Raw genomic sequence first — 14,302 nt, forward strand, 5'->3', positions numbered from 1 at the left:
AAAATGGCGACAGAAGAAGTTTGGCAACAAGGGCTACTGTAAAAACTCGCAGGCATCGGCATTTACCTTCTCAAAAGCTGACACCACCCTAAAACCGGGCGAGAGGCGTGTGTGTACGAAGGCTCCCTAATTCGCCGTAACTTGCCTCTGGCCGTTGCAGAGGCTAGCGCGCAAGGAATGCTCGGGTTTCTACCTGCTGGTGCACTTCCTGGTGGTACCAATGCGATGGACACATGCATACCTGCCAACTCTCCCGAATTTTCCGGGAGACTCCCGAATTTGGACCTAATCTCCCGATTGTACGAATGTCATCTCAAATCTCCCGAAAAGTGGCCACCACAGCAGAGGCTTTTTTTTTGTTCTCTTTTTAAGATCATGCGCGTACGTCAGCCTTTTCTGCTGCGGCAGTGGCGGTGCTGCGGAAGAGCACTCGCCACCACACTTCTATTTCATTGTAACCATATTGTAGAGTACCGCTGAGTACATTCTCGGCACTGCGCATCTTGACGAAGGCTGGCCGCGAGAAGCGCTCGCCACCGTACCGAAAGAAGGCGAGGGAAAAGGTAGTCTCAAAGGAAAAAGTTTGCGGCGCTGTATGTTCACGAGCGCTCCGATAACGAGACGGCGAGTCTGTCGAGCACATTCCATTTTCCAAAGAAGGGGTGGCCGGTAGCCCGGCGGTAGGCGGACACCAATGTGCTTTGCACTCTCCATATCGGCGTGCTTCGGAGAAACAGCGCCGACAGCGCCGCGTGTCGCATTCTTGTCGCTCCGGCCACCGTTCAGTTCACTTGCTTCCGTTGTGCCTAGCCAGAACTTCTTCTCCGTCTTGGCCCCCGCATTTTGTACGCTACGCCTACGCCGTCTGCCGTGGTTGTGGGGGTTGCGTGTTTTCAGAGTTCAGTTAGAAGGTCGATGGCGGCGTCAAAATCAAAGAAGAAGTACTTGCAAGTGTTTCTGGACTCATACACAGCTGAGTTTCTGTGCTTTGTGACTTCGCGGAAAGGTGACAAGTACGGATTCTGTACCACGTGCGCCTGTGATGTGAGCGTGTCGCACGGCGGGAAGGCCTATATGAAGGTGCATATCGCTTCACAGAAGCATCAGAACTACGTTCGTGCTGCGGAAGGGCAAGGCAACATTGGTAGCTTTTTTCAAAAGAGCTGCGAAGACAGTGCGATTTGCGCAGAATGCCTATTCACGGGATTCCTTGTGCAACACAACTTGCCACTAAGCGTTAGTGATCACGCGGGGCCGTTGTTTCGGAAAATGTTTCCGAAGTGCGAGGACGCGAAGCGGCATGGGTGCGGACGTACGAAAACCACTGCCATCGTCGGAGAAATGGCTGCACATACCGGAAACACAATGACGGAGGCTCTAAAATGCCGTGCTTTTGCAATCGCAATGGACGGAAGCAACGACAGCGGGTCCCAAATGTACCCGATCGTGGCAACGTACTACGTCGAGGAATCGCGAAACGTGGAAAGCCGACTGCTTTGTTTGCAGGAACTCCATAGAGAGGCCACCGGACGAAAGATTGGAAACCTCGTTCTGGACGCGCTCAAATCGCGTGCTATACAGATTGAGAACTGCATTGCATTTTCTGCCGACAATGCCAATGTGATGATCGGCAAAAAAAAAACGGCGTGGCAGCTGTGCTAAAAGAAGCCCAAGATAGTTTGATAGTCGTTGACCGCCCGTGCCACCTTATAAATCTTGCGGCCGAGAAAGGAGCCGCATGCTTACCTGCAAAATTCGACGAGATGCTCGTGGACATCTTCTACTATCTTAAGAAGAGCGCCAAGCGGAAAGACAGGCTTGTTGAATTTCAAGGGATGCACAACACGGAAGTGCCGAAGATTTTGAAACACTTGCCAACGCGGTGGCTATCGCTTGGAAGGTGTCTCACCAGATTGCTGGAGCAGTGGCAGCCCTTGGTCAGCTTCTTTTTGAATGAGACAAAGCCGAAAAGCCAGCAGCGCCCAAGCTTTCTGGGGTCGTACCAGATCGCCAAGACAGCTGCAGCTTCGGCAGATGTGCGCGACGAAGTCCAGCGAGATCCCCAAAAACGGAAGGAGCCAAGAAGCAAGATTGATGCAACCTTGGCAAAGAAAGTGAAGCTTTCATTTGAAAGTACCGGACGTGCCAGTTTGACCCGTGAGGAACGGCTTTTGTACTTCCTGACCTCTGATGTAAACTTCGCTTATGGACTTTTCTTGAAGAGTGTCATCCTTGTGTTTGACAAAGTCAACACCCAACTTCAGTCACAGGCACCTCAAATTCATCTGCTCCAGTCCCTCTTGATGCAGTTCCTAAGGGACCTTTTGGTCAGGTTTGTCAATCCCTCTGCCATTAAGGCCTGCTCTTCGCCACTGGAGGTTCCCTATCAAGATATAAAGAACCAAAAAGCCAACGAAGATCTTGTCCTCGGGAGCTGCACATTGTCTGTTGTGGAAGGACTGCGTGCCAGTGAGAAGCAGGAGTTTTTTTTTCTACTGTTCAGAAGTACTTTACTGTCACATGTGACTATATACGCCACGAATTTCCATTGAAGAATGAAACCTTGAATAAAGCGGAAGTCGCTAATTTGAAGTTCTTGAACGACGCATCTTTCACAAGCCTTCGCTTCTTCGTTGAGTCCTTCCCGCAAATTCTGCCCCAGGGGAAGAATGAGTCAAGAGTAGAAGCCTTCGATGCTCTTGAAGTGGAATTTGCAGAACTGCAGGCACACCGTATTTCTGAGGACATTCTAAGTGAAGAGAGGATTGATGTTCAGTGGTCAGAAGTGGGAAGAATCACTAGCGTTGATGGAGAAGTGAAATTTGGTAGAGTGTCAAAGGTGATGCTGCAGCTGCTTGCCATTCCACACAGCAATGCTGAATGTGAGAGGATATTTAGCATGGTTAAGAAGACGAGAACTGAATTTCGGTCTTCGCTTTCAAACAAGACTCTAGGTGACCTCCTCATGGTGAAGAGTAACCAAACTGGACGTTGTTTTGAGCAGGTGTATTTTGACAACTTTTTGAGGCTTGCGAAGTCTGCAACTGCCAGGTGCCTTCACAAGTAAAGAAGTTTGGTTCAAGCAGCAGCTCAAAATAAACATCCCTACCCCTCCCTGATGTCAGTCTCCAGTCTCAGTAACTGCTGCTATGCAACCCCCCCCCCCCCCCCCCCCCCCCGCTGCTGTCTCCCGAATTCGATGCTGCGAGGTTGGCAGGTATGCACATGGTAGCGAGCATATATCAACTCTGTTCTTGGGAGAGCATCAACACGGTCATAGCAAAGCATTTTTTTCTTTGTTTTCTATGAGTTGAAGAAATGAGTAAAATGATGAATACTATTCCATCTAGTGCACATGTATGTTCATGCATAGCATTCAGAAGGCTCAGCCACGTGATCTCTTTCACCGACCAGCAGAAGGAATGACACAAAACGTATTCTTGTTTTGAGAAAAGGTATCACTGAAATGTGTCAAAAGACCTGAGACTTGTGCGTTATTTGTTGGCGTGCGTTTACTCAATTTCTGTTCGGTTTCTCCTTCCAACGACTCCAAAATGGCATGCTCGGGATCTTCTGGTTCTGCCTTTCTTTCGGTCGGCTAGCTTGAAAAAGAATTTCGAGCTATAATTATGTGTCCGCTGATATAATCACCCACAAGAAAATGCTTGCTGAACATTACAGTGGAGGGATACTTTTCGTTATTCACACGACTTTCCCGGGAAATGTTTTTCTGTCACTTCGCACATAGTCCCTTATTAACAATGAATTGGTTAAATGAGACGCCAGCAGTCTTTTCAGCCTGTGACTTGCAAAACGGCAGACAATAGTACACCATGCATGTGTGCGCTGTGCGAACGCCGCACCAGAACACCAAGCACACATGAAGGTCACTTCGTCAAAGCAGGCAGGCAAGAACACGCAAAAACACGCCTAAGAAACTCACTGTGACACGTATAATCAAGTGCGGTGCATATACGCCAAAAAGCTACTTGCACTAATGACACGACCAGTCAGTGATCCCAGGCTTCACGAGTAAGCAATGCGAAGTTGACCAATAAACTACCTAAGGCCTCTCTACTCCTCTGTGGCGTCATCGCACGATGATGGGCTCTGAGAACATGTTTTCAGAAATGTATATTGCTGCACACTCATCTCTGTGCAGAGTCGTCCACTTCTAGCTCGAACACCACACCGTGCGGCCAGCGCTCCACGAAGCGCCTCTCGTTGGCGCTTGCCGAACTGGCGCCCAAGTGCAGTGACAGCTGTAGGTGGAGCACAAAAATAATCTCAAGGACAAAACTGGAAGCAATCTAGCAATTCACTATGACGACTGTGGATGCACTCCAAGTTTTGAACGGGCACCACCACGGCGGTTTAGTGGCTAAGGTACTCAGCTGCTGACCCGCAGGTCGCGGGATCGAGTCCCTGCTGCGGGGGCTGCAGTTTCGATGGAGGCGAAAATGCTGTAGGCTTGTGTGCACAGATTTGGGTGCATGTTAAAGAACCCCAGGTGGTTGAAATATCCGGAGCCCTCCACTACGGCGTCTCTCATAATCATATGGTGGTTTGGGACGTTAAACCCCAAATATCAATCAATCAATCAAGTTTTGAGCGGACGTGCATATCACATAGATATCGCGATTTCCGTGCCAGGGAGATCTAAGAAGCGTTCAAGATTCATTCCATTGGGCCATCATGCATAAACGAACTATCCATCGTGCTAACCCAGAAAGGGATCAATTATCTACGTTACTGAACTTTGCAGTTTCGTCTACTATTGTGACGAATGCCCAGTGCCTCCTTTCCTTCATGTGCCTTGTTTCCTTTTTTCCAAGGCGAATATGACACTAAATAAGAGCGTATGTGTTTAGCTTTGTCTTGTCGCCTTTCCTCTTTTTTTTCTCATATACCCACGCTTTTTTTACGATGAATTCAACTCAGCAAGCTCAAGTTTTTATCCTTTTAAACAGTGTAGCCTCACTGCGAGCACTCCATCCACCATTGCCTCCCTTGGAAGAGTTGCTGTTTTGCAAGAAGTTCCATCGGCAGCATCCTTCTGCGTGGCAGCGTGTGGCGACATTCGTTCGACAGAAATTTCTGCAAATTGCTTTTCTCTAATGTCGCAGCTTTTAAAGAGAAAGTTCACTGCCTATAATGCTCAATTCTGCTAGGCTAGCAGTGGCGATTGGCTCGTCGTAAATAACAGCTACAAAAAAAAAAATCTTCTTCGAAAGTGAACGTTTTGCATATTCTGAGTGACTGGTGCTTTGAGGAATATTTGCATGGCATGTATGTGAAGGTTCTCAAATTCCATCACAACATGTGCACTGAGGTGTCAAACGAGGTACAGCACTTGAAACAGTGTGGTTTTGAGCTGCTGTGTGCAAAGTGACGGGTAAGACTTTCACTTGCTACGAAAAATTTAGATTGAAGATGAATGGAAAAAAGAAACATTTTTCCGTGCGTTACGCTATGATTAACAAATCCCCGTGAAAATTATAGCGAAGTTCTCCCCTACAGCGTTCCTCATAACGCACTGAAAATTTATGCAATATAAAAGCCGATAACTTAAATATACATACCTTGCACAGTTACATCACTTCATGTGATGCCTACATGTCTGCATAGTTTGCTCTTTTAAACATGATACACAACTTGTAATGCGCCTTGTCATTTTCATAGATATCAGACTCCGCCCAGGCAACGGTACTAAAAACGCCGCCACCGACGCTGCAGAGAGAGCAGTCTGCAAGAGAGCCATCGGCAAGTGAATGTGCTTGTTGGTGGTTGGGCACGGTTTCTTGAAAAATCAAGGACCTGGAAAGCTTCTTGTGGAAATGCAACCTGGCTTCAGAAAGTAGGAATCTCATTAAAGAGAACTGTGGGTAGAATGCTAAAGATGTTTCAGTTATTTTGGCGTGCTGCTATTCCCAATTTAAATACAAGCGAGCATCGCATGACATCCAGTTCGAGGCAAATGCGCGAACATGTGTTCCATAACACCTAAATGCGTTAAATTTCGGCTACACATGATGACAAAGCGATAAAGTACGTATGCGAGCAATGTACATACCTTACGATCAGTGGTACGAAGCTCGCTTTGTCAGATGGCCCTTGTGATTTTCGCCTTTACAGTTGTATTCTACATCCATCTCTCGCTTCCTGTGTGTTGCACTGTTTTTTATTGTGTATCTTAGAATGCTCTGTTGATGGTTGTATTTATAGTAAACCTGTTTATAGCGAACTCGAAAATGCGGCAATGAATAGTCGTGATGTGAGTAATTCGTTGTATGCGGACCCGCCCATAAAAACGTCCACTTAGTGGCCAAACCTTTTTTCTGTGTATTTTTATTCAAAAGTGCTAACAACCCTTCTACTGACAAGTGAGGCCTTTTCTCGTGTTAAACGACGCCGGTTGGTTGACGAGTGAATTCAACGACGTTCGCAGTGACCTCACACGGTTGCACTTAAGCCTGCTACTGCCACATGGAACCAATCACCCTCGGCTGGTTGCGTGCAGTATGTCCCTTACTCAGCTCTTGCGGTCGCACGTTAGTTTGCTTGCAGTCCAGTGGATTTGCACGTTTGTGCTTTCTTCGTGCATGCTTCACTCGGGATCGTGCTTGGGTGTGGCAAGTAGCCTGTTCATTTAACACAACGAAGAATTTTGCAAGCAACGCGCACAATTGGCCTCGCACAATGCAGAAGCGGTGAACTTGTGAACCGCAGATCATGCGCTTTTGCCGCCGTCACTCCGCCGAGCTGCATATTGGCTGTGGGATAAGGTGGAATATCCTGTGGCATGATAGAAATGAGTGTTCTTAGAGGGGGCGGATTCTTTGCAAACAGCTCTATGCAGTCATGTAGAACGCCTTTTCTCGGCGTTTTTCCCGCACGAAATGAGAAAATAAACGAGATTCCCAGCTCATGGTAAGTTTGCTGCTAAGGTATACTTCTTCATATGTGCATGGCACGTTGGAAAAGTGACCAAATACCCTTAAGTGCTGTGCTAATGCTAAAAGGCCAGCCACATTTGCGCGTTCAGCGCGCGCGCTCCAAACGTGCTTGGAAGGGATATGGCAGCGCAAGGTCACGTGATGCGACTAAGCCAATCACATAGGCTGCGGCGCACAATAAACGATGCAATATTCTGAAATATTTCAAGTGACTTTAGCGCAGAAGCATTGGCAGTGCCGCCCAGCAGCGAGGTTAGGTGGCTGCTCAGAAAATGTTACCGAGTTTTTTTGGTGTTAGGGTGGCAATCGCGATTGACGTCTCCTACGGCGGGGGTGGTGGGGTGGTCAGTGGGTCGTGTCTTGTAAATCCCTTGTCGGCATTCGCGGTACAGTGAAACCTCGTTCAACCGTAGTTGACCGGAGCTCGGAAAAAGTACGTACTAAACGGTAGTACTGCTTAACCGAAATAGCGTCAGGTCGCTCACTTACCGGTCGAAAAAGGAAACCTTGAGGGAGTGCGGTGAAAAAACAAAAAACGTGCAGTAATTTATTAACTTCGCGTGACAAAGCCTGTAATCTTCATTTGACGACGCGGCGGCCTAGCAGCAACGACAGCGGCCTCAAACTCACTTATGCTGTGAGCCAGCTTTTCCACCAGCCCCCTCTTCTCGGCAAATACCCGCATGACGCTGACGCAATGCGCAGCTTCGGCCACTGTCGGACCTGGATCACCCATGTTGTCGCTTTCAATGTCGTCCTCATCACTATCGTTTGGTGACGCTTCGACAACCGAGGCAACAATGGCTTCGTCGGACATGTCCGGAGATGTCTACGCATGGCTGTCTGCGTTTCTGAAGTCGGGGAAGGAAATGCCTTTCGTAACGCCCTGCCGCTCCAGCACTTCAGCTAGCAGAGTTTTGCAAGCTTCGTCTACGATGTTTGAAGTCTGGTCGATGTTGTCACTGGCGTCATCTGCGTCGCCCGCACACATACTGAAGCCAGCACACTTGAAGCAATTTTGAACTGTCATTACTTCAACCTGCCGCCACGAGTATTTGAGCAGGTGAATCGTGCCAATCAGGTTGATGCAGAATAATTTGCCACATTCAATGGCGAGAAGAAATCTGCGCAGCAGATTCTTCTTGTAGAGCTGTTTTACAGCTCGAATGATGCCTTGGTCCAAGGGCTGGGCAATCGCTGTTGTGTTTGGGGGGAGAAACGCCAACTTTACAGCCGTCAGGTTGGCCAGGGCGACGTGCGCCGAAGCGTTGTCTAAAATAATAACAACTCTTCTGTTCTTAGCCGCAAAACGACGATCGATGAGAAGCACGTACTCCTCAAAGAGTTTTGCCGTCATCCATGCTTTGGTCTTGCTGCGATAAATGACCCCTGATGGCAACCGGGTGCCTTTGAAACATCCAGGCTTCGTCGACTTTCCAATCACGAGGAGCGGAGTTTCGTCGGTTCCAGTCATGTTTACGCAAAACGCCGCTTATATTCTGTCTTTTGCATGCTTGCCGCCGGTGCACGTCTCGCCTTTGAACGCGAGCGTTTTGTCTGGTAGCAGCTTAAAGAATAGCGCCGATTCATCCATATTAAAGATGTCATCAGGTGCGTAGTCTTCCAAGATGTTCTTCAGCTGACCATTTTGCCACTGCTCTACGCCATTCACGTCAGCAGCAGCACCTTCTCCCGAAACAGTCCTCGTGGTAAGGCCGTGCCTCGCCCTAAATCTGGCCAGCCAGCCATTGCTGCACACGAAGTTGTCATGGTTGAGCTGCGAGGCAAAAACCAGGGTCTTCTCCACAAGCAGGGGTCCGCTGATAGGCAGATTTTTTGACCGTGCAGCTTTTAGCCACTTCACCAGCGCCTCCTCTACATCCGAAAACGCCGAACCGCGCAGCCGGCACCTTTTCGCAGTTGCAGCAGCACTGCCGAGCAACTTCTCTCTGGAATTCCAAATTCCACACACCGTGGTTAACGGCAAGTCCTTTTCGCGTGCCAGCGCCGATTTTTTCGTGCCACTTTCAATAGCACGAATTATGTCCAATTCCTCCTGTTTAAGCACTCGATGCTTTTGTTCCAGCTTCGGCATGACGCAAGTACGAAGCAGCACAAGCACACATACACAACACTTGAAAAACGACGCGAGAGCTGTACGGCACGGATCGGCCAGAGAACACCTATGCACGGCGCCAAAGGAACAAAGAAAGCAAAGCAAGCGCGCACCGTGTTTGCGTGTTTGTGCAAAGCGCCATCGCATGGACAACACCAGAAGCCTAGCCGGCTGAGTGCTTCTTGTTGCAGAAAAATCCAAGAGATAGCGCTCACCAACACAGCCGCCATCATCATCGACACAAACAAGCGAGGCGTGTTTCGATCTCTGTGGCTTGCTGTTCTGTCGGGATTCCCAGTGGGGGACGACATGCCGCGGCGAGTGCACAACGAAAATTGGAAAAACTACTTATTAGCTGATACATACGCGATAAGCTGGTACGGCTTATGCGGATACAAAATGCATTATGTTCAATGGCCGTCGAGTCGGGGATTTGACTTCACTACTTTTAAAACGAAACTACTGTTTACGCGGGTACGGTTTAACGAGGTTTCACTGTACTTGCTATTTTGTTTGTGTGTCGTATGGGGAATGTCGTATATCATGGTTGTTCTAATGTGTCACTAGTGACGTACTTCATTCGTCTGATGATTTCGTAATTTGTAATAATAGTTTAATCATTGTACTCATAATTTTTTTTACTGTCTACTGTGTCCGTGTGTTCCAAGTGAGCGGCGTTCGTATTTCAAGACTCCATCCTGAATAATGCGATTACTCAAATCGGCCTCGCACAGTCCCCCAACAAGAAGTATCGGAGTGAAGCGGCCACAGCAACTGTAATACTGCTGTTCTTTCTCTTTCTCTCCCTCTTTTGTGAGGGTAACTTTTGCTTTGCGTAGTTGGTGAGATACTGACGCTGCTAAACAAACCGGGTTTTGTGTGCGACTGTGTCGACGTCCTGAATACCAAGGAACCTAGAAATGAAGAGCTTTACTCTACTGAGCACAACGTCGCTGAACTTGGTGGTCATACATGAATGACCTTATATGGCTGGTCATGTATTATTTTCTATTGTTTTTACAGAAGTGTTTTGCATAACATGCACGAGCTTTTTACGACATGAGTGTGTGCTACCCACAATGCGCTTGTGCTCCTGCAGGGAAAGGAGGACTGCCTTGAGGCCCTTCACTGAAAGTGACGAGTGCACCCTATTTTTTTCCTTATAAAATCAAAAAGATTTGACCGTTCTTAAAATAAAACTGTAGTCTACGAAAAACAGAGTTCTGTGTAGTTCAATACAAACTAGTCCACCAAGATTAAACCGTGTGTCGGCTGCAGATGTGAATGGATTGTATTGTTTTGCAGGTGAGCCACATTGAAGCTGTGACGAAAGAAGAGGCCCGAGACTTTGTCGAAGACGACACAACGCATGGCTAATCCACGCATTGTCGGGCTTTATACATGCACTAAGTTATTTGGTTGTTGATTTCGTCAAGGGAAGCTGGTGCGCATTCAGAGAGCTCCTTGTACAGTTGTTTGTTTTGATAACACCTCCGAATCATGATTTACGTAAGCCATCATTTCTTTTTTTGCGGAGTGCACCAATTCATCATGCTTGAAACCCGCATATATCAGGCTCTCAAGCGAAGAGAAATTAGTTCAATATATCATATAATTTTTTTATCATAATTCTCAGGATTTTATCATATTTCTGATGCATAAGCTGGCTTGACGGCTCTGCTTCACAAGTATGCTTTACTGGAGCCTTCATTTTTCGCAGTATGTAGCTTGACAGCGGGGGCGGGTGGTACATGACAAAATACAGTATGGGTGCGCCTCTGCAGCTACTTACGTGTAAATCACCGGCAGTCTTTTTCATGATCGTTCTTGGCGCGCTTCTTCGCACGCAGCATCGACGTAAGACTTGCATCTCCACACGGCAGCCCAACCAAGTGGGTGGAGAAAAAGTCCTTCTACACACAAGCATAATCATTACTCACTGATTTTAAGGTGGCAAAAGCACAAACGAAGACACGAGAGAGAGCGCCACTGACTGATTTATTTGCAGGAATACGCATGCATGTCAGCGCATGCACAGAGAACATTTTCGCATCCAGCGGTGGACGAATAATGCATGCTAAATTTTTGTCGCACAACACTATATATAAGTATAGATCTGTCACTAACGCACAGGCCATCTTTTTTGTTGATATAAAAGGCTTATATCAGTTCTGTGGTTTGTCTTTCTTCTGATGAGGACCCGGACGTCACAAAAGCATGGTCTACAAGAGCTTCAAGTGCAGCTTCTAATATGCTTAGGCGAATTCGGGCTCCCTTATTCTTGCTCAAAATGCTCCCTAATACGCTCATTTACACATCTCCCAGTTTGTTCTTTGTAGGAGGAGCCACATGCGAGAGAAATCTCTTACACTACCCTTCGGCAAAGCTTGTGTAAGATAGCCCATGCTGAGATCGACATCCTCTTACATTGGCTGTCTCTTTTCGTGTTTGAGGGTGAAGCCCTCCAAGGAGCTGAAAAGACGAGCAAAACGCGTTGTCTGCTCGCGACCTCTCTCAGCCTGGGGGCCAAAGGAGTACTGGAAGCCCCCCTTTTTTTTCATGTTCTGTAAGAATATTTCAACGACACCGTGCACGAGCGAACCAGGGAACCCATCTCCAGTACTAATTCGTCAGCGTGACGAATTAGTACTGGAGTGCATGTTATGGACACATTGCTTTCTGAGGCCAAATGCAAGACATAGTGATACAATACTCTGTTTTGATATCTTAGAAAGCCAGTAATCATATGGCAGAAGCGCCTTTGTATGCAGGGCGTAACCTCAACAGATCCGACTAGTATGTACAAAACTTGATATTCCAATCTGAAAACAGCAAGATGTTACTTTCAGCCAATTTACTAGTGAATTCAAGCCTTTTCTATGTTGCCTGAATAGAGATAAAGCTTTGTCTACAGGCTTTGCGAAGTTCAGGCTTCAGTCCTAAAGTTAAAATGATAAAACAAAATTGGCAGATCCCACGTACAGTGGGGATTGATGATACGCAAAACACGAATGAGGAAGGTTGATATGTCACTTTAAAATCAGCACAATGTTAAGAGGAGGACGTAAATTATGAAACCCATATCATATGATTATCATGTTTGCACATGTCATTTACCTTTGTCGTCCATTCACGTCACGTAATACCAAATTTGGCATATTTGGAGCTACCGAAAGGGCTGCGAGGGCGCTGAGCGTAGCATGTAGTCATGTTTTACATGACATGCATATCATGATTATCATATTTGGGCGTGTCATTTACCTTCGTCGTCTGTTTACGTAATGTGATACCTAATTTAGTACATGTGGAGTATAGTGAAATGGCCACGATTGGGCTATAAGCTTAGTGTGTAGTCATGTTCTACGTGACACGCCTGTCATGATTATCATGTTTGGACATTTCGTTTATCTTCGTTATCCATTCACGTCGCATAATACTAAATTTGGTATATGTGAAGCTAGCGAAACGGCCGTGAGCGTATCATGAGCGTGGCGTGTCATGACATGCATGTCATGATTTCCACGTTAGGGTCTGTCACTTATGTTCGCCATGCAGTCATGTCACACCATACCAGTTTTGCAATATGTCATGTGAACAAAACCACCGCGAGAGCAGCAAGACCATGAAATGTAAATCTTGACATGTCATGATTTTTATGTTATGACTAGTCACTTATGCTCGTGAACAGTTACGTTATGCCGCACCAATTTTAATACTGATACCATTATTGAAACGGTCAGGACAGCTAAAAGTCGTAGGCGGCTAGATAGATTGATAGTTTCGCTCAATGTCGCCAAAGTTCGCTGAGAAATGCTTCGCATTTAAACCAATCGTCCACATATCTACAAACATTGTTAGTAGGCAGATGGTGATCAAGGACCTTGTGAAAGAAGGGTACAGCCATATCCATCCATCCATCCAATGTCACCCGAGGCGGCGATGCGCTGCGCCCAGACGGGAATCAACCGCGCGTGCGGGCAATGTGAAACATTTAAAACATATTTTGTTGCTTGTGCATGACGTTCAATGGCGACCGAGAAAATGTGTTAATTAGCTTCTGAAATTACAGGATGTGCACGTTGGTGAGGGACTGAACTGAAATAGCGACAGGGTGCCGAAAGTGAGCGTGTGACGGCACTGAAAGCACTGAAACATGTTATCGATGTGAAGTGGTAGAAGTAGAGTGTACTAGAAGTGTTGAGTGGCGTGACCGCGCCTCGCCGCCTGATCCCTTCCGCGTGGCCTGCAGTGGCGGCACTGCAGTCGAATAGTACTGAAAGAGCCGCGTGCAAGAACTGATATGCGCTTCGGCTCCTCCGTCGTGATTTCTTGATGCAGATTTTTTTGCACCTGCCCATCATTCACGTCTAGCACATGATGCCATAGCCCTTCAAGTATGACACGCCCATCTACTGAACTTGAGTTCCATAACAGAATAGAAAGTTGGGCGAGTTGGTGTGTATTCATATTCAGTTGGTGTGTATTCATATTTTTGTGCGCCGCTTTCCTTTGAATTTGAGTTCCATAAAGGCCCTTGTGAGAGATCGAAAATAATTCAGAAAGGGTGTGTCTTCTTCTGATTTCTTCTCTCTGAACTCATTCTTCGTTGGTTAGGCGTCTACAATATTCAGAATAACTGAGCTGATTTATTGGAAGTTAGCTGTGCTCAGAAAGCTGTGAGAATAAAAAACAAATACTGTGTCACACGCACGCAGAACCAGAAAGCGACAAGGAAAGAGGGGAAAGGAAGGGAATCTGAACCCCCTACACCATGAAATGTTTTGTCAATTTAACTTTTCAGGGTATACTAAAATAGTTACAGCCATTTATAGCAACCATCAATCGCCAAAGTTATGCATTCTGCTGCACACCACACCTCTCAAAAAAAAATATTAAGTAGCCCTTCGCCAATAGTTTACAGTTGGCAAAATGGAACGTAGCGTGTTTCTAACAAATGCGCACTGTAGATTTGACCTTTTCGGCAGTATTAGGTCTCAAAACTAGTTCAAGTGTAACGTGGTCGGACGAGAAATGCACCGCCTAAAAAAAGTAGCTGTGCTAAGGGAGATAGACTATATATATATATATATATATATATATATATATATATATATATATATATATATATATATATATATATATATATACAGAGCATTAAACGCGTGGATTCCTGCTCACGGCAGGTTATCTTTTCACCCACTTTCTTCTTATTTACATTACATTGGTTCTA

At 46.6% G+C, this 14,302-nt stretch overlaps 1 protein-coding gene across 1 annotated transcript in view; it reads left to right on the top strand.

Annotated features, from left to right (window-relative positions):
- SMC3 (structural maintenance of chromosomes 3) overlaps positions 1-10,855 on the top strand; it is a 310,016-nt gene extending 299,161 nt beyond the window's left edge. The window contains exon 31 of the mRNA XM_037426550.2: positions 10,378-10,855. Within this exon, the coding sequence (XP_037282447.1) occupies positions 10,378-10,449 (72 nt within the window). The 3' untranslated portion in view covers positions 10,450-10,855. The remainder of the gene's footprint in view (positions 1-10,377) is intronic.
- Positions 10,856-14,302: the final 3,447 nt, after the last annotated feature.

This window comes from Rhipicephalus microplus, chromosome X (genome assembly GCF_043290135.1).
Source record: "Rhipicephalus microplus isolate Deutch F79 chromosome X, USDA_Rmic, whole genome shotgun sequence".
Taxonomy (NCBI): Eukaryota; Metazoa; Arthropoda; class Arachnida; order Ixodida; family Ixodidae; genus Rhipicephalus; species Rhipicephalus microplus.